The following is a 20060-nucleotide window of genomic DNA, read 5'->3' on the forward strand; positions in this document are numbered from 1 at the left end:
GGACATTCTGACTACATATTGTTTAACTGACTTTTCTTTTGCATGACAATATCCATTGATTACGTTTTCCTGTCACTGCTTGCATATCAAACATTTCATTTTTATGTTATTTGGTTGCCAGGGAGGCAAATTAAATGTCTATGGCTCTATATGCCTGTCTGGCTTCACCAAAAACTGTCTTAGCTGATTGTGACACAAGTTCCTTTTACTGCAGCTGCTTTTAAATTTTGCCATGCCGCAGCCAACCGATTTACCTGTCAATTTTAATGCTTTCTGTGTGGGAAGATTTAAGAGTTTTGTCTCTTTTCAGGGTCCCCTCTCAACACCACCACGACACAGACCACCACGAGTCAAATGCAGCCTTCGCTCACCACGGCAGCACAGTCGACCTCTCCTCAGCCGTTCACGAGGCTCGCTCAGGTCCAGACCAACAACAGCAACAACAAGAGAGGCACTTTCACCGAGGACCTTCATAAACTGGTGGATGACTGGACGAAGGAGACTCTAGCGGCAGCCAATCAGCCACGAACCTCCCTAAACAGGATGAGACGGCAGACCCGCCAGCAGGCCACTGAATGCAGACCTACACAGATGGGTGCAGTTGCATGTGAGGTATTTGGGTTTGAGATGTGGAAGTAGTGGTGAGGGGAGTTTTTGCAGCTCTTATACACCAAACCAGACAATTCAGGCTTTCAGAAAAGCTTGTAGAGTCTGAATGTCCGCTACCTTTGATGCGGACAGCAAAGGAAGAGATTTGAGACAATTTTCAGATCTTTAGTGTACGAACCTTGACCTAGGAGCTATAATTAATAACACTTAGAATGTTTTTTCTTACCCATTACGAAACATTTTTTCTTAAGCATTATTAAACATTATGTTAGGAAAAGACACAACTTAACTTGTTGGGTGTAAAAGTGGAGCGTTTGCTTCCTCCGACTTTTTTCTTTAACACCGATACTGAAAATGGGCAACTTTGAGTCGTTTTCCTTCAGTAAGCATATCTACACCAAAGACTGTTTCCAGAGTGACCTTTTTGAGAATGAGTCTGGTGAGTTCGCAAATTTAAAAAGATCAGATTTTTGAGTTTCCATGAGGTCGGTCACACAGATTAAAGTGAAAATTGGCCAGTGCAAAACACCTTCTGATTTCCCAAAGCAACTCTAGTATATTGGAAGATTTCGTAAGTTAACCCCAATTATTTCAATAGTTTTCCATCCACGTTTAACCTGCTGGAGTTGTAAAAGGAGATAAGTTTAAATGAGTTGCTCTATAATGCTGAAAATAAACTTAAATGTGCTTATATTGTTATTTTTAAATGCATGATGCGTGGAAATGGGTATTACATTAGCTGCTAAAATCTGAATTAATACAACCATTTTTCTTTTTTTTCCTACTTATTCCCTAAAAGCTCCATGTTCACTTCTTTTCTGCAAAGTAGATTTTTCGCACAGGTCTAGATTATGCATATTGATTAGCAACCAGTATGTTAATCTTTCTGGTGTCTATAAGTGGAATCCCCCCGCCCCGATGCTAACTATTTGAGCAAACATCAAAACAGGTCTTTTGTCTTACAGAGGTTTGGTGTATAAGTGTCCTGAGACCCTGTGGTAGTACATTTGGGGGGTTTCTTACATTTTTAACTCTAAATCAAACCTGTGTAATATTCTCTAAAATACCTCCATTCTATTCCAGATGAAATGCCGTGTTGTTCCCAACAGCTTGCGGCTACCTCTCTCATGCCCAAAGACCGCCGTTTTAGGCCCTAATATGCCTGCAAATCTAGCACTAAACTCATCCACAGTGCATCCTCCTGGCTACCTTGTGCAATCAGGCTCCTATGGTGTGATGGCTCCCACTCCTCTTTATTCGCAGCAGTGGCCTGGCATGCCTAGTCCTGTAGCGTCTGTGGTTCCTGTAGGATTGCTTGGTGCTCCAAGAGCGATTCACTACGCCACATTGTCAAACCCAGGGATCCAGCCCTACTCTTTTGTTGTCCACAACCCTGAGAATGGGCCTTTCCCGAAAACCACAAGGACTACCCGATCCACTAATTAATGTGTTGGTGTGCGCTCAGGACAGACTGATTTTACTCTGCTTTGTGCACCAGAGCCACACATGTGCATAGTTTTATCCTGTAAATTGTAAATAACACGCTATGGTGTTGCTATTCTTTCTGCAATGTGTCGTAAATTGTGTATTTGTATGTGTGTATATTATACATTATGTGTTATGTCTGAATACTTACTGCTTTTTGGCTTTGTTCTTAGCTAAACTCAGCCATATAAGACATTTTATCTGCACTCACGGTAACTGACTTCACTCTGTTCTTCATCACGTTTGCCTTTCTGTTGAAACACTACATTGGAATCCAAATATTAGTGGCTTAAGATTCAGTGAGATGACAGTATTTTGAACAAATGAACAGTTTTGCAGGAATGTAGTGCCTTGAACATTTATTTATGTATATATTTTCTTTAAACAAAGCATTTCTGCATCCAAGTTATTTTATTTAAAATGGTAGCTTGAGTGTGTTTTTTGGTTTACATACAAATGCCCTTATTGTAATGCACTAATAACACAGTATATAATCTTATTTTTAAAAATTCAAATATGGTTTAACCTTATTTACGTATCACCCCATTGATAAATGGAATGCCATAGCAGAGAGGTGATCTGATGCCTTCAGAAACAAATGACCAACGTATGAATGATGAGGTTAGGTAAGGGGAAAGGGTAGAAGCCAGCGTCCAAATCCACTTAATTCAGGTCAAATGGTTCAGCTGGGCAAAGCCTCTTTATTTATTTTTCGATTGGAGAACCAACTCATTGGACAGCACGAGAGCTTCCAGTGTTGCAGAGGAAAGCCAGTGTCCAGAGCCATATAATACTGTACATAAATCTTTCTACAGTAGATGTCTCTGGTAGTTTTGTGAATCAGAATGTAGCAAATAATGTGAATTTTTTTTTTTTTTTTTTTTTTTTTTGAGGCTCAAAAGTGCAATTGAACCCCTTTCCACAAAGCTTTGATCGTAGCCTTGCCACAAGCCTTACCTTTAATGTGTGCAAGAGGAGCAAGCTGAACGGTTGAACAAAGTTACAATTCACCAAACCACAGACGTTACCAGACACAAGAATCAATATTACAAACTACCCAGTAAACAGTTTATCACAGCTTATTGTTCTTTCAATTTGCCTAGTACTCAACATACACTGTATGTAAAATATTTTGTGTGATTAATAGTTTAATCTGAGGTCTTAAGTTTCTTTCCTTTTTTTTAGTGCTGCTATTTATCAAAGTGTTTTTTGCTGTACAGTTAAGCCTTTCTTTCTTGTTTGATGGTACAAAGCAGATGCTCATAAAGCAGTGTTATAGCCTTGTTAAAGGACTGGTGTGTTTATTTTTGATGACAGCCAATTTAATTTTGCCTTTTTGCATTTATTTTCAGTGACATATTGCAACATTAAACTGAAACTTGATGTCAGAGATTTGCACAACATATGGGCTCCTTTTATCCTTCTACGTGAGGAGTTCCTACACTGTATATATTTGGTGGGGTTTCATCACTGACGAGCATGGCCAATATTTCATCTTTCCACAAAACGTAGAAACAATACAGATATAAGGTTAGAAATATGACATCTGCACAACCCCAGTCCTGCCAAAGCTGTGAATCGTAAAGTTTTCTTCTTGTAGCTCGTATTTGTACATTTTATTTTGACTCTTAAAAGTGGCGGGGGGTTTGGGGGAGAGGTTGCTTTAATGTATATTAACTCCATCAATTCGGTTTGAATTGGATTTTTCTAAGATATTATGCAGAGTCTTCTGCTTTGGTGAAATACTTCCAATAGTAAGAGATTTCTGTTCTCTGTCACGTGTATCTTGTATGTTCTACTTTTCCTAGCTGCTAACTCATGGAGAGCATGGGAGGAGGTAACCAATACCGGTATATACGATAAACTGGGGTAGTTGAAAGTGCACAGAGGAGAAGAAGCATCCTGACACTTTTTCCTCGGCACATCTCTCTTTTGTCTGGGAGAAACTGCTCCTCAAGATTATGCTCCAGTTGTGACTGGCCTGTGTTTGAACTGTGTGAGATTGCTTTGCCTGCTGTATGTCCCATTGCATTACCCCACCCTGTCCTGATGCACTCTTATCACAGACTGTATGTTGAGAGAGAAATAAATATTTTGTGCTTGATTAATTGCGTCTTTGTTATTTCCACATGAAAAACCTGGACAGTAAAACAAACTGACATATTTGACATTTAGTGTGGTTAAAAAAAATCTTCAGTGACGAGCTAGAATTCTTATTTGGTTTGTATATTTGTGTAGTTGAGCTGCATAACATTAGGAAAACATGCAATATGCAATAAGACAAATAAGCCAGGAATTTGAATGATGTTCATACCAAAGACTCCAGATAACGATTCATTTATGTAGCTACTGGGTGGAAATTCTGTTTCCAATCAAGATTTTGTTGCAAAAAGTTGAATCGAGCCAGGTATTATTACAGCAAACACATTTTGTTATAATTGAACTGTTTTTTTTTTATAATTACTCATTGCCATTACCTTATTTTTTTTATTGGCCTTCACAGAAGCCCTTAAATGAGATACCACTCCAAAACAATAATGGTAATTGCACTCAGAAGAAATGCACTTAAAATTGAAAGATTACTTTAAATCTGAATCTTCCAACTACTTTACTTGTTTCCTTCCCTGTTTAGACAAATTAGAATTACCAAATGCATTTCTTTTTACTAAGTACAACAATAAGTTTACCTTTTTTCCTACAATATAAGAAATGGATGTGCCTTGAACATACTATAGTGTCACATAGCGTTTACATTTTTTTGACAGGTTATCCCACAACATCTGAGACTATGGGAGGCACATCTGTGAATTTTAGGGCAACTCCTCAAATACTGTTTCTTTGTGGGAGTGAGGGTGTAGAAAAAATGTGGACCTTCACAAGTATTTGCCTTTCTCGGGTACAAACAATAATATCCTTGTATAAACCCTGTGGAGATGTCAGCATCTTACTGTTACATTAAGAGACAGGCTCTGGGACTTAGACGTGTGTGTTTTGATGCAAGACCTGCATCTACCTAAAAATAAAAGGAAAACACCTTGGGAATTTGCTGGCTGAAATGGTGTCAATATCCGCAATGAAATGAGTACCAACAAGGGCTGAAAGAAGCCATTATTAATCCAAATCAGATTAGATTTCACATGGAGTCTGCATATTTTATCCAGGTACTCCATCTTCCTCCCACAGTCTAAAAACGTGGCTATTAATTTAATTGGTATTTCTCAATTGCCCTCGGATACAGTATGCGTATTCACGGTTGCTTGTTCTGTGATCGAATGGCAACCTGTTTAAGGGTACCCCACCTTTCACCCAATGGCCGATGGTAACATGTACCAGCCACCGTGCGACCCTGTAAAAAAAATCAGGGGGTATAGAAAATAGATTACACATATATCAGTTATGTGAGCAGGAATGGACGGTGCAAAGATAGACTCATTAAGCAGCAAAGGTAGCTCATTACTATGTGTGTGCAAACTAGTTTGATTCTATCAACCAATCACGACACGCATTCCAATTCCTCCGACCAATCACAGAAGAAACCTCCGCCCATTGCGTCCCTATGTCTCGTCCAATGTAAAATCGTTCTGGTTTGCGTAGTGAATGTGTCAACCCGCGTCTACGGCGAAGCAGCGTTACAGCAATGGTTGTCCCCCCCTTTTGTTCATCAGAGTTCCTCCATTATTGCACAAACAATGAAACTATCTGGATGTTATGCCGTTTCATGAAACATTTTACTGCATGTACGCCTTCCACGCTCTCCTCTGGGATTATCTAATGAATTAAAAGCGACCTGCAACCCTCTTGACCTGCTGTGAGGTGTCCGAAGCACGCAGTATTTCCTGAAGAACGTGGAGTAGTAAGTGTTGAAAATAAAGTATCAGTCTGGAAGTGTTGTGTTGGTGTTTAAGGGTTACTTTTGGTCACATTTTCACGGTCAGGAACTTGCTGAAGTTGTGATCCTGTGCTAATTATTGTAATCCATCATAACCCACTGTGCCCTGAAAAGACAGTGACGCGGGTAGCTCCCCTTATTATGCAAAATAAGCACGCCAGCCTTTTTTCTACATCACAATACCAAAGCATATTAATGCCGAAATGAAAATCTCACATGAATGTAGTTGTGGCGCTTGGTAAGATTCGGCATTGGACCCAACCACACTTACTGTTGCAGTTCGCTAACTTCATGAAATCGAACGTTTGCTGTTATTTTCTGGAATCCACAGGGTGAGGTGATTATGGAGGGAAACGCTGGGTCTGAATGTTTACAACGAGAACAGTTCAGACACTGTTCTTGGATTTAGTCCTTACTATTTCTTACAGACACGGTCTGTAATGGCTGTGGAACGGCTACCTTTGTTTAGCTAACATTTATTCCGTGAGTTTAGCTAACGCACGAGCCTTAAACGTTACCAATGGGAATAAGGTATTGAGCTAAAGTTTAAACGCTTTTTAATGTCTGGATTGTTTGTTTGTAAAGACTGTAAAGTATTTATTCCTCTGTTCCTTTGGAAGTTTGTAGAAATCGTGGTTTGCTAACTGTTGTTAGCAGGTTGGCTAATGCCCCCTGCTACTGTAGTTCATTGTTGGAGAGAAGCAACACCAGAATGCTAATGTTAGCATGCATTTAGATGGTTGTGTTGCCGAGTTACTGTATATTTCGCGGTGTACAATTGAATTAAGTTGATTTTGAAGTTTTTTTTTCTTAGCCAAACCGAACCACATGTCCTAATTCACAGTCAGACGTTTTCCTGATTGTTTTATTGCTTAAACGTTTTATTTGTTGACCTGAATGGCACCTGTCACCGGGTAAAAGGGAAACAAGTTGTTTCCCTGTTGGGGTGTGTTTACATTTTTAGAGGGTTATATCCTGGTCATGTGACAGCAGTATAGATTAGTTATTAGATAGTATTTGATTGGTATTCATGTATGTTACATACTGTAAAGAAAATTACAAAATGACAAAATGGGGAAGCTTCATTTTTTAGCATTACTATAAACCTCTGTTTCCATGGTTACTGGAGCCTATTCCAGCTGTCAGTGGGCTCTAGATCAGATCATCTGTGCATCACAGACCCAACCTCAGTTAATTCTGACAACTCATGTAATTTCTATCCTAATCGCTTGACTAAAATGGGATATTTGTTTTCAGTCACAGTGTGATCAGATGTAGTCATTTCAGTTTTAGTCAACCAAACATTACTACATATGAATTGACTAAAGGTACTGTAAATTTAGTTGACTGAATTAAGTAGTCATAGAGAAATGTATTTTTTAGACCCTCGTATCTATAAGGGTTCCCTTACATCAAGGTTTCACCTATTGATCTGAGAATGCACCTGAGTTAGATTTATATTTTTTAATACACAAACATGCACACGAAGATCAAGTTTCTAATTGCTGTTCCATGCTATGTTTCCACTGCATCAAAATGCTTGATTAAAATAGTTTTTGTCATAAAAAAAAATATAGATATTTGCTGCCCAAAAAAATGGCATCAGTTTTTGTTAGAATATACTCTAAAACACAATGGTTCATGCACAACAAAGATAATTTTGATTCCCTCAGTTAACCAAACATCATACGATGATAATGGAAACAGTGGAAAAGACTGAGGAAAACAATATCGGCCAATTGCAACCCAACCCATAGCTCATATTGATGTAGTGCAGCTCTATATTCCATTTATTTTGAAGTCATAGTTTCAAATTGTTTTTTTCTCTTTCTTCAGATGTAAAGCTGAACTTCAGTTGTCCCTGAAGAGGTTGTTGGCACCATGGGACTAGATTTTGATGTGAAGACATTCTGTCATAATCTTCGGGCCACAAAGCCGCCGTATGAGTGTCCAGTGGAGACTTGTCGTAAGGTTTACAAGAGTTACAGCGGCATAGAGTATCACCTCTACCACTATGACCATGACAACCCAACTCCTGCTCCCGCTGTGCCCCAGAAGAAGAGGAAGGGCCGCCCTCCTCGTGCCTCGCTGACCGCCTCGGGGGACCCGGACGACATGGGAGGCAGCGGAGGTGGAGGACCTAGTCCTGAAGCAAACGCACCTGGGAGCCCCAACCGGTCAGACCATTCTCACTCCCCTGGCAGGGAGACGATGACCTACGCTCAGGCGCAGCGCATGGTGGAGCTGGAGATTCAGGGACGCATTCACCGCATCAGTATCTTTGAGAACATTGATGTGGTGTCCGAGGAAGACAGCGATGCCGAGGACGCACCGCCGTCTGGCGCAGGCAGTTTTGGAGGAGGGGTTTGTAACGGCAGTGACAGTGGGGCCGGGGGCAGTGAAGTCGGAGGAAGCGGGAAGGACCGCTCTGATATCCCGTCCTCTAACGGCGGTAAAGCCACGCCAAAGACCGGGAAGCACAAAAGTAAAGATAAGAAGAAGGACGGTTCATCTCACCATCACAACCCGCAGTCCGGTCTTGCTGTCAAGCTTCCAGAAGCAGTGTTTAGAGAACTGGACCAAGAAAGACCTGACGCCCCTGCTCGGACTTTATCCTACTACAGGTGTGCAACTAGGATTGTAATTTGATTCATTAATTTTTAAATAGCTTAGGTGGGTTAGTTTTTTTAACTGTCTAAAAATAAAATTAGTCTTAACTTTTCATTTTCAGTTAGGTTTCCTCAAAAGAATTCAGTTTATCAAATGTCAGAATAAGGAGGGTGACTTTAAATGGAATTCAGATGTTTAAATACATTTCCCTAATATTTGGTAGAATTGCCCTTTGAACCATGTAGTTTATGTGGGATGTCCATTTGTGACCAAGCTGATGTCTTGAGATGCTGCTTGACTCTCCTAGAAAACGCTTTTTCTTCACAATCCCATCTATTATGTGAAGTGTGCTAGTTCCTACTGCAGCAAAACGCCCCCTCAAAGTGACGCTGACACCACCTTACACCCACATGTGGTAGGCTGTGGGCTTGCGAGCGCGATGATCATTATGACCAACACTACAAGTAACTTTTGTAATCATTTTAGTAATCCTAACTGGCCTAAAATAGGAAACGTTTAGTCTGATTTCACGTAAGTGAAGAAAAACAAGTTATGGGTTTGTTATTTAATACAATGTGTTTAAATATTTAGTAATTCCATTTAGAAGCTTTAAACATTTTGTGATAGATTTTTCTTTCTGCCCACATTTCCTCCTCTGTCTGCCTCCGGGCTTCAGGTACATTGAGAAGTCTGTGGAAGAGCTGGACGAAGAGGTTGAGTACGACATGGACGAGGAGGACTACATCTGGCTCGGCATCATGAACGACAAACGGCGACGTGACGGAGTGACACCGATCCCTCAGGAGGTCTTTGAATACCTCATGGACCGCTTAGAAAAGGAGTCCTACTTTGAGAGCCACAACAAGGTACCTAAACTCACATACTAAATACATTACAGACATTCACCCGCAAATTTGAACTCTGACCTGTTCTGTTTGCCCCCCCCAGGCAGACCCCAGTACGCTGATCGACGAGGACGCCGTCTGCTGCATCTGCAATGACGGCGAGTGTCAGAACAGCAACGTCATCCTATTCTGTGACATGTGCAACCTGGCGGTGCACCAGGAGTGCTACGGCGTTCCCTACATCCCAGAGGGTCAGTGGTTGTGTCGGCGATGCCTGCAGTCGCCGAGCAGAGCGGTGGACTGTGCTCTGTGTCCTAATAAGGGCGGGGCTTTCAAACAGACGGATGACGGGCGCTGGGCTCATGTAGTCTGTGCGCTTTGGATTCCGGAGGTGAAGCGATTTTGTTTTTTTTTTTTTAGATTTTGATTGGTTTCTCATGTTGTCCCAAAAATAAAAAAATGTTTTCTCCCATTTTATAGGTCTGCTTTGCAAACACGGTCTTTCTGGAGCCTATCGACAGCATCGAGCACATCCCTGCCGCCCGCTGGAAGCTCACCTGCTATATCTGCAAGCAGCGTGGCTCAGGCGCCTGCATCCAGTGTCACAAAGCCAACTGTTACACAGCCTTCCACGTCACCTGTGCCCAGCAGGCAGGCCTCTACATGAAGATGGAGCCGGTCAGAGAAACGGGGGCTAACGGCACGTCGTTCAGCGTGCGCAAGACGGCGTACTGCGACATCCACACGCCGCCGGGGTCGGCCAGGCCTCTCGCTGGAGTGGGCGGGGCCAGCATGGGCTCGTCCAACAGCGAAGGGGAGCTGGAGGATGACGACGAGCCCGTCCTCGGCCAGGACGAGGACTCCAAGGGCTGGAGCTCTGAGCGGGCAAAGAGGGCGAAGGCCAAATCCAGGCTGAAGATGAAGAGAGCGAGGAAGATCCTGGCAGAGAGGAGAGCTGCTGCACCAGTGGTGTCTGTGCCCTGCATACCTCCCCACAGGTAGATGTGCAATTCACCTGCACAGGCAGAAATATATTTGTCACTGTATATTCTGTCTTACAAAAGTATACATATGTTTTTTTTACATTTTATCAAATTAAAGCCACAAAGTTTCAACTTATTTTATTGGAATTTTATGAGGTAGACCAGAGGTCAGCAACTTTCACAACCCTAAGAGTTGGTAAGAAGATTGAAGGAGCTAAAAACAGGAGGAAATCTGCAAGAGAATGTAGGCCGTGGTGAAAGTTTACCTTCTCCCAGAACATCAGTGATTTAGATCAAAGCACAGAGAAGTATAAGCAAAAAAATCCCAGATTTACAAATCTGGTTGGGGCGTATGCCCACGAAACTACTTTAACAAGGTTGTTCGATTAAAACATTTATCCGGAGGAGCCGACTACAGATGTCACACTTTTCATTTTGTTTCATTTTAATTTCTATATAAAATTGGAAATCATCTTTCATTTTCCTTCCACTTCACAGTGAAGCTTTCTTTTCTGTCGGTTTGCAACAAAAACTCCCAGTAAAGTGTTTGCAGTGGTAACGTCACAAACCGATAAAGTTCAAGGGAGCGTGAATACTCCTGCGTGACGCTGTAAATTAATGTTTGCTTCTTTGCAGACTCAGCAAAATCACAAGTAATCTGACGGTGCCCAGGAAGAGTCAGTTCATGCAACGACTCCACAGCTACTGGACGCTGAAGAGGCAAAGTCGAAACGGCGTTCCTCTTCTGCGGCGGCTCCAGACCCACCTGCCATCTCAGCGCCACGTGGAGCCACATCCACCGCAGCCCGCAGCGCAGCTTCCCCCTGTAAACATGTCCACCTCTTGCTATTTGTTTGGGTGGGGGGGGGGAGGTTTGTCCAATTAACTAAAATGGATACTGCTTTTGTTATTTGTTTAATATTTTCCATCACATTTGTGTTTCAGAGGGACACCGAGGAGAAGCAGACAGCCTTAAAGGAGCAGCTGAAAGCCTGGCAGAGACTGAGACACGACCTGGAGAGAGCCAGGCTGCTGGTGGAGCTCATCCGCAAGAGGGAGAAACTCAAGAGGGAGACGGTGAGGCTCAGAACGGATATTTTTTTTACACTATTGTGATAATAAAATTGTGTATGCGCGAATGTCGGTTTATCCGCCGCAGCTGACAGGTGTACAACTGTGCCTGTTTAGATTAAAGTGCAGCAGATGGCGCTGGAGATGCAGCTCACTCCCTTCCTGGTGCTTCTCAGGAGTACGTTGGAGCAGTTACAGGAAAGAGACACAAACAACTTTTTCACTGAGCCTGTTCCCCTCGAAGAGGTAAATGTGCTGACAGAAGAAAAAAAAAAAACATTCAAAGTTTTCCCTCTTTATTTGCACATATTAAATTAGACCATGCTGCTGCACTGAGTTGCAAGCACAGAGGTTAGAATTGTACGTGTAAATGACGCTGGTGGAGACTTTTCCATCAGGCTGTTCCTCAGTCCGAGCCTTTCCCTCCGCTCAACAGGTGCCGGACTACCTGGAGCACATTGACACTCCTATGGACTTCCAGACCATGTGGAACCTGCTGGAGTCCCATCGCTACCTCACGTTCGAGGCCTTCGAGGCCGACTTTGGCCTCATTGTCAACAACTGCCTCAAGTACAACGCCAAGGACACAGTGTTTTACCGAGCCGCCCTGCGGCTCAGGGAGATGGGTGCCGTCGTCCTCAGAGCAGCCAGGCGCCAGGCCGAACGGATCGGCTTTGATTATGAGTCGGGCATGCATCTTCATCGAGACTCGAGCCCAGAAAGCCAACGTGAGCCGGAGAGAGACAGAGACAGAGACCGAGAGCGGGACAGGGAACAGGACAGAGACAGAGACAGACCTTTGTCCTCTAATGAAGATGGTAAGCTCCCACCTTTTGCTTTAATTGGTTAGCTTACTGTGATCAGGAGAATTGGCAAAGCGCTGAATATTTTAAGAAGACATGCTTTTCTTATAGATCTATTATTGTCTTGTGAACATATAAAAAAAAAATTCTTGTTCATTAAAATATATATGCTATATAATATATACTTCATTTAAAAGTTTTTTGCTTATCATAAAATAAAGCTAAATGGTTCAGATGGAGATATTGTTCACGTAGCTTAGAGAAATGTCCAGCAGATGGCGCCTCTGTCATTGATGTGCTGAATTTCACTGGTTCGAAAACATTAAAGATTCTGGGCTATCGACACTGCTTCTGTTCTCCACATGAGCCTCATCAACAACATTTTCTATTAACAAGCGTGTTCAAGTACAATTAGAGATGATTCACATGACAGCTCTAGTCCTGTGCTGTTGAACTTGAGCGTTTTCTTGCCTGTTGGTGGACGAGCTGTAAGTGTTGCTCTCCCTGTCCCTCCCAGACTTGCTGCTGCCAGAGAACAGGCGACGGCTGCCGCTGGACGAGCAGCTGCATTACCTGCAGGCGCGCCTTGATGAGGTCAACTCAGGGAAGCACAGCATCGGCCAGTCTCGCAGGGCCAAAGCCCTGAAGAAGGAGATCAGTGTGATCCGGAGGAAGCTGGCGCACCAGCGGGAGATGGGCTCCCTCATGGGGGGCCGTGAGTCAGCGGGGGATCGCAGTTCTTCTCTCCCGCATCACTCTTCATCTGCAGGACACCATGACGAGGGGGGAGAGAGCAGCAGCCAGGAGATTGGAGGAAAGGGTGTGTCTATAGGAATGTTGAAATATTAATATGATGAGTAATACGATTCTCCTGACAAAATGTTTATTGTCATCTTTTACCATTTTTATCTGGTGTCTTTATCTTCCGCAGCTCCCGAGGTTGGCCGGCGGACATCTGTGCTTTTCTCCAAGAAGAACCAAAAAATGGCCGGACCTCCCAAAAGACCGGGGCGCCCGCCGAAGAACCGAGACATGGGCTACGCCGGGCCAGGGGTGAGCCAGAGCCCCATCGGGCCCCCGCAGCTGCCCCTGCTGTCCAGCAGCAGGCCCAGGAAGAGACCCCGCACCCCGCACAGCACCTCCAGCTCCGACAGCGACAGCGATGACCTCCTGCCAGGTGCGGCGCACCGTGGCCGCCACTGCGCCTTTAATCATGTGACAGTTCCCGCGTCACAGAGTGACTCACCGTCTCCGTGTGTTACCCTCAGGTTTACCGAGCAACGGCTTCGATACAGGAAACCAGCCTGTGACTGAAAGCTTCCGTGTGTACAGAAACGAGCCTCGTCTGCCTCGATCCAGCTCCGACTCCGAGTCCACAACCAGCAGCAGCAGCAGCGCCGCTTCTGACAGGACCAGGTGATTGATGCGTGAGCGCTTCTGATCTAAAGTACCCACAATCCCATATGTTGCTGTTGGTTCATGAACAACAGCATAGAAAGTGAAAACCAAAACCACAAATCGTATAGTGTTTTCTTCTCAAAAAAAGAAGGAAACGCTAACAGAGCCTTTCGTTGAAAGGCTCATTGAAGAAAGGCTCTGTTAGATTTAGCTTTTCCTGCCTTTTCCTCCCCCAGCACTACGCCCTCAAAGCAAGGCAGAGGAAAGGCGTCGTTCTCTCGTTCCACCTTCCATGAGGACAGCAGTGAGGAAACGTCGGGCACAGAAAATGATTCCTACTCAGTTGGAGGATCACGGAGCGTTTCACACTGTAAGCACATCCACACACACACGCTGTGAAACCCTGCAAAGAGCACATGAAGGCGTTAAACGTTTCAAACGTTGTTTCAGTTCATTTCCTTTGAGAGTCAGATTATTGTAAGACTTGATGGAGACATTAATCTGAGTCTTGATCAAATTTCTAATTTAATTATTCTAAACCTAAACTAGTAGTTTGCTTTAGAGTTTAATGCTTCACCACCATTAGAGTACGTGCATAATTGGCCTGCATTTGAGTTCCCCATCTCTTCACCTCTACACTCAAATAAAATTCTTTTGAACTCACCTATTGGTGAATAAAGTGATCCTGTATGTAATTACCTTCTGTATAAATGGAGCTGATCTGGGAAGGACTCAGTTTGGTTCGAGAACACCTGGGACACTGGTAGTTTATAAAAACCAGCAAGAAAAGGTCATTCACTCTTCTCAACAGACTTGTAGATGATCTGCAGTATCTTGCTGCAAGCACAGATTCTTGAAGAAATAAAGTCTGCTCTGCCCTTCCTTCCAGACATCTATACTGTTTCATCTCCAGTCTGGTTGTGCGCTTTGATTTTTAAATATCTGTTCAGTCTGACTGAGCTCAAGCTGTTTTGTAAATAAAAATGTTAAAAAATGTTAGAAATAATTTATTATTTTCCTACTGCTGTCACATAAAATCCCAAGTTCAAGGGATATTCATACTTTTACCAAGAATGTGACCACAAAGTTTTATTCTGATCTAATCTGAGTAGCAATAAAAAGAAAAGTTCTGACTCTTTTTAATCAAATAATCTAAGCTAGTTGGTTTATATCTAAACCTGGGGATTTCTGCAGTGATACATTTTTTTTTTTAAAGCAGGAAACGGTTCAACGGCAAGAGTCAACCTGTCTTATTTAGTTTTCTTGGGCTAAAGAAGTGTTGGGTGTACAGGAAACAAGATTTAACACATCTTGTTCCTGTTTTTGATTGCTACATTTAAGTATGGCAGCTGCTGCAGTTGTTGCCTGAATGAAGGAAACGTAACATGCTCCACCAAAAAACAAGACATTTTTCTCACCTTGAGAAAGACTGAATTGTGCCGCTTCCAAAAAATAAACAATTTTTATCTGGTTACACAACTTTTTTTAATCCCTGTTATTGCTGCACATTTCACAATGAGAAGGTGATTCACTCCTTTTGACCAGAAAATTCTTGTTTTGTAGCAAACGTTGAAAATAATGATAACATATGAGCCCATTGTACTGAGAAAATAAAAATGGCGTAACGCTGGCTTTTCTTGCTGCTGTCAGTGGTGCGTGGCCGGGACCGGTCAGGATGCTGGATGACGTCTGACGACTACTCCTCTCTGGAAGCTCTGGATCTGGTCTGGGCCAAGTGCAGAGGCTATCCTTCGTATCCTGCTCTGGTGAGATAGAAACGTTGTGTTAACCCTGAGAACTGCATCAAAACAACCTGATTTCACCCATCTATAGTGAATGCGCGTTTAATCATCATTCACGCCACCGTTCGCCTGCAGATCATCGACCCAAAGATGCCCAGGGAGGGCGTGTTCCACCGCGGGGTCCCAATACCCGTACCGCCTTTAGACGTGCTGAAACTCGGGGAGCAAATGACCCAAGAAGCCCGGGAGCACCTGTTCCTCGTCCTCTTCTTCGACAACAAAAGAACCTGGTCAGTGTTCTGAATCCAGCGGTTTTTAACGTTTTCGCTGACATTTGCAGTCTTTATACGGGTCAAACTTTGTTTTGCAAGCGAATCGGGCCTGGCTGTGACTGGGCGTAGAATCGTGCATGACTCTGCTGCAGAAACTTCAAAGCGGCGCTGCAGCGCTCGCGCTGCGAAGCACGAGCCGACGGAACGCATAGCAGATATAGGCCAAACGTGGTTCTTGAGAATACAAGACAAGGGAAAGAGCACCTGCTCTTCTAGGTCATCGTGTACACTGCTTTAATTCAGGAGGAAAAAAGAAGCGTGAGAAGGTTGACGGCTTCGTGCGCTGAAATCCTTCCTCATTCTTATCTTAAAAGGTTAGCTGAAGTTCTTTCAGGTCACACCCTGCAAAGAATCAGGAAGTCCGTCCGCTGAAGGAGACAAAGAGCCTGTTTGTTTGAAGAGGAATTTTAATTACATTAATATTGATTCTAGCACAATCAATATTCATGCACGTACATCTGCATCTCAATAGAAATGCTCATTTATTTCAGTATTGAGACAGTAAAAATGAAACTCGTAGTCAATATAGTGCGCTCAGAATGACAAATGTGCAGCTTTTATTTCTGTTCATTATGATGGCTTAGAGCTAAGAAATTCTGAATTTCAGTTATTCTGAAACCCCAGAATATTTTGACAGAATGGGGTTGTTATTATCATATTGTCAGCTTATTGACTAAAATATGCCCATGCAACAAACAATACTTGGTCAAGTCTCCTTTTACATGAATTGTGGTATCAGTGCTACATGATCTTTGGCAGTGTGGGCAGCTAAGTCCTATTAGAACAGGAAGTTGGTATCTCTAGCATGAAATGCTCTAAAATGTCAAATGTCTTAATATGAGCCTTGATGAAACTCAGTGAACCAACACCAGCAGCAAATCATCTCTGATTGTGGAAACTTCACACTTTACCTTTTGAACCACAGAGCAACAGTCAATCCATGCAACCATTTGCTTCTAAATCCCTCCTTTTAGACCTTCTGTCGATTCTTCCATCCTTTCCTCTTACAGCTGGTGATTTTTTTGCAGGTTCCATATGTAAAGGTGGTCCACTGTAAATGTATTTGTCATAAATTTACTGGAAAGTATTTGATGTGCGCTTTAGAAATGTAGGGAATTTTGAAATGAAAAATTATCTAGAACCCAATTTACAATGATCTCCTTCTTGCTTGAGCACATTTTGAAACACAATTTGTCCCTTCCTCTCTGAACTTTGTCAGGTATTTTTTAATGACTTTGCTGAGCTGGAATAAATAAATAGATCAATATTTTTTCATTACTATTTGTTTTTGAAAACCGCTATTTTTTACCTTTCACTTTTTGGATTTCCCTCCTTGTGGCACGAATGTAAAATCATAAAATAACATTTCCGGATTAAAAACCATCTTTTCTTCTTGTCATACCTAATTTATTTTGTGAAAGTAAATTTAGGGATTGTTATTAGCTATGAATGACTAAAAAAATAAATACTTGAAAAATATCTGTTTAATTAAAAAGTTTCATTTAAAAACAACATAAATGAATGACATTTTTTAAAACTGATTTTTCAGTTGGATTGAGATGCACCTGTGTGTTTGTGTGTTTCGCAGGCAGTGGCTGCCACGATCCAAGCTGGTGCCGCTTGGTGTGGACCAAGAACTTGACAAGGAGAAGATGCTTGAGGGCAGGAAATCCAACATTCGTAAATCCGTTTCGGTGGCCTACAGTCGTGCCATGCAACACCGGAGCAAAGTCCAGGGAGACCCCAGCAGCGAAACCAGCGACAGTGACTGATTGCAAACAGACACGCAGTCTAAATCTGCAAAACTTGTGGATTTTCATGCATCCCTTAAGGGAGCACAGCCCTTTGTCACGGATTACAAAGACAACAAAGCAAGCAGGAAAATTAGTAGGAAGGAAAAATTCCACTACTTTGGCCCCAAAACACATTCACTCACACTAAGCCATATTTAATCAGACATGTAAAAAAAAAAAATATTGTATTTAAGAAGATTAAAAATAAGGATATTGCTAATAATGATGATGAAAAAGAAATGTTCCAAATCATGAATCAAAATGTTTAATGTACGTGGTCTGTATATGTTTAAAACAAATATGAAATAATGGTTTACAGACTTAAAATGTAGGCATAATATCACACTATGGTCCATACACAGTTCTGCCTCCCCCTGTCCTTTCTCCACATTCAGTCACAAAGGTAATCTTACACTCAAACAGGTAAATGCATGTTCTATGTGTAGAGTAAATTTACACACACCTCACCTTCCAAAAGACAAAAGCATACCTGTGTGCGTGTGTGTGTGTGTGGAGTCGGAGGAGCAGAAGAAGGGTCTGTTGCAGCCTGTTTTTAGGCAAATCAACGTTACTGTAATTTATTCTTTGAACTTTTTGTTTGTCACTCCAGCAGCTGCACATCTCTGTCTTTTTTTTTTTCTTTTTTTTTTTTACAGATTTGTAAACAAGTATTTCTGTCACGTTGACCTGTAGAATCAGTCAATAATGAGGACTAAACTGAAACATGATCGTCTCCATGTCTCTTAGTCTCAGGCCGACGGCTGTAGAACTTTTATATAACACAGATTGCATAAAAAAATACAAGTTTAATAAAAAAAAAGTAAAAGGAATAATGTTCTTTTTTAATTTGGGTCTTGTGTTGTGGTTACTGTTACTAATACCTCTGTTTCCTCTTACATAAGAAGGAGACCGTTGTGTGGACCTTTGGTTTTTCTTTAGTGGAAGGGTGAGTCAGTAATTTATTGGACTTTCACATCCTTTCACATAGGTTTCTATTTAGGGTGCCATATTCGACATGATCACAAAGGCTTTAAAGTTTGTTTTTTTTTTACAAAAATATGGCCATTAGGACCATGATAATCTTTCCCATCTCAGGGAACGATTACCTAAGACAGACCTTTTTCATTTCTATCAAAGACCTTTACTGTTTATGACCTGAAATCTGATGCCCTGCGGTTGGCTAATGCTGTATCCAGCCTTCAATCTGGCATGTAAAGAGACTCAAACATGTTCAACTCTGCTAAACAGCTTTTAACCTAATATGACCCAGACAAATTTAAAGGTTTGTCCAAGCATACGTGACAATGTCCTTACTGTGGCTCTGCAGATGTTTTTTGCTTTTACGTACAGTTGAAACCAGATACTTGTATTCACTGTACACAAAGACACACCTTCTTTTTCTGACTGTCTGACATTAAATCTCACTAAATTTGACAGCTTTGATCGGGTAAGGATTACAAAAACGATTTCTGGTTACTAATTGTCAAAATATTGAGGGCATTTGTTGCCTACGTTCTTATTTCCCTCAAATCACAAAGTTCTCAGACAGAAGATTATACAACGTTTTCATACAAGATCATACAAAAGATTACAATGCCTTAGCATGTCATTTGAGAGGTTCATTCGCAACATTTGAGTTTACTGAAAGCATGTCTGGGTGTACGTTAAGGCAACACCTAGAACATACTGCTTCGTGGTGTGACCTCATGAAAAATCTAGATATCGAGCAAGATATGAAGAAGACAATTGTGAACCTCCAAAAGTCTGCTTCCTCCTTGAGTTCAATTCATCAGCCTTAACAAGTATAAACAGTATTGGAACTTTATGAAAGGAGATCAATAAGTTGAAATGTAGGAGCAACATCTCAAGACATCGTCTTGGGTGCAGATATGTCTTCAATATCAAGGGCGATCCCAACTTCTCTTCTGAATTGGTTATGAAGTGGCTTAAGAACAACGAAGTCAATGTTTTTGAGTGGCAGCTGCACAGTTTAAAAGGCATTTCTGCCAAATACTAATTGAATACATATAAACTTTATATAAAAAGTGCATTATTCTGGAATGTCAGGCAGTGAAGGAAAAATAAAGTGGTTATTTTGTCTTTATACAGTGTGTAAACATTTGACTTCAACTGTTTTTTAACAATAGAAATCTGGATCTTCTTGTCAGGGCACTTTAAGAAAACAATGTCCCATTATGGCATCTTTAAATCACTCACAGCCCTCTGAAAGGTTGTTGCAGGTTGGTGCAATGTGAGAATATGTTGAAATCCATGTTGAAACATGGTAAGGCATTGTACATGAAAGAGTTAAAATAACCTCACTGCTGCATTTGTTTTAGGATTCATGCTTCGTGACTTTCAGTGACTGAACGCCTATTTAAAACACCCAGTCCATAGGACGTCTACTCTGGCGCAATACAATCTCAAGTGGTTGCGATGACAAAGATTTTGTGCAAACGCACGCTCCTTGAAGCCGAGGCTTTTTCATAAGATTTTCCGC

The 20060-nt window shown here is 42.0% G+C and overlaps 2 protein-coding genes across 12 annotated transcripts in view; both read left to right on the forward strand.

The window, feature by feature from the left end:
* The window catches only part of LOC103467567 (serine/threonine-protein kinase WNK2), a 49091-nt gene extending 44889 nt beyond the window's left edge, over positions 1–4202 (forward strand). For 7 of the 8 annotated variants that reach the window (XM_008414065.2, XM_008414072.2, XM_017305711.1 and 4 more), the window contains 2 exons: positions 311–612; positions 1693–4202. In XM_008414065.2, coding sequence (XP_008412287.1) covers positions 311–612; positions 1693–2055 — 665 coding nt within the window. In that variant the 3' untranslated portion in view covers positions 2056–4202. The remainder of the gene's footprint in view (positions 1–310; positions 613–1692) is intronic. The other variant, XM_017305712.1, reaches the window with a different exon arrangement.
* A 1504-nt stretch (positions 4203–5706) lies between these two features.
* brpf1 (bromodomain and PHD finger containing, 1) lies at positions 5707–17796 on the forward strand. 4 transcript variants are annotated; one of them, XM_008414061.1, is made up of 16 exons: positions 5707–5947; positions 7820–8607; positions 9270–9459; positions 9542–9829; positions 9919–10436; positions 11058–11247; positions 11367–11498; positions 11610–11738; positions 11929–12310; positions 12813–13115; positions 13227–13472; positions 13564–13711; positions 13930–14063; positions 15344–15459; positions 15571–15725; positions 17356–17796. In XM_008414061.1, exons 2-16 carry the CDS (start codon positions 7865–7867, stop codon positions 17537–17539), a joined length of 3858 nt encoding a protein of 1285 aa, XP_008412283.1. In that variant the 5' UTR covers positions 5707–5947; positions 7820–7864; the 3' UTR covers positions 17540–17796. The 4 variants fall into 4 exon arrangements, with proteins under 4 accessions (XP_008412283.1, XP_008412285.1, XP_008412284.1 ...); XM_008414063.2 differs by lacking the exon at positions 5707–5947 and adding an exon at positions 6177–6320; XM_008414062.2 differs by lacking the exon at positions 5707–5947 and adding an exon at positions 6177–6315.
* The last annotated feature ends 2264 nt before the right edge of the window (positions 17797–20060 follow it).

The sequence above is a fragment of the Poecilia reticulata genome, linkage group LG7 (genome assembly GCF_000633615.1).
Source record: "Poecilia reticulata strain Guanapo linkage group LG7, Guppy_female_1.0+MT, whole genome shotgun sequence".
Taxonomy (NCBI): domain Eukaryota; kingdom Metazoa; phylum Chordata; class Actinopteri; order Cyprinodontiformes; family Poeciliidae; genus Poecilia; species Poecilia reticulata.

Bases quoted from the DNA above. Each gene is read 5' to 3' on its own strand.
- brpf1 (XM_008414061.1), top strand. From the start codon at position 7,865: ATGGGACTAGATTTTGATGTGAAGACATTCTGTCATAATCTTCGGGCC. The intron at 9,460-9,541 runs GTACCTAAACTC...TGCCCCCCCCAG, and splicing joins ACTTTGAGAGCCACAACAAG to GCAGACCCCAGTACGCTGAT. The intron at 13,473-13,563 runs GTGCGGCGCACC...TGTTACCCTCAG, and splicing joins CAGCGATGACCTCCTGCCAG to GTTTACCGAGCAACGGCTTC.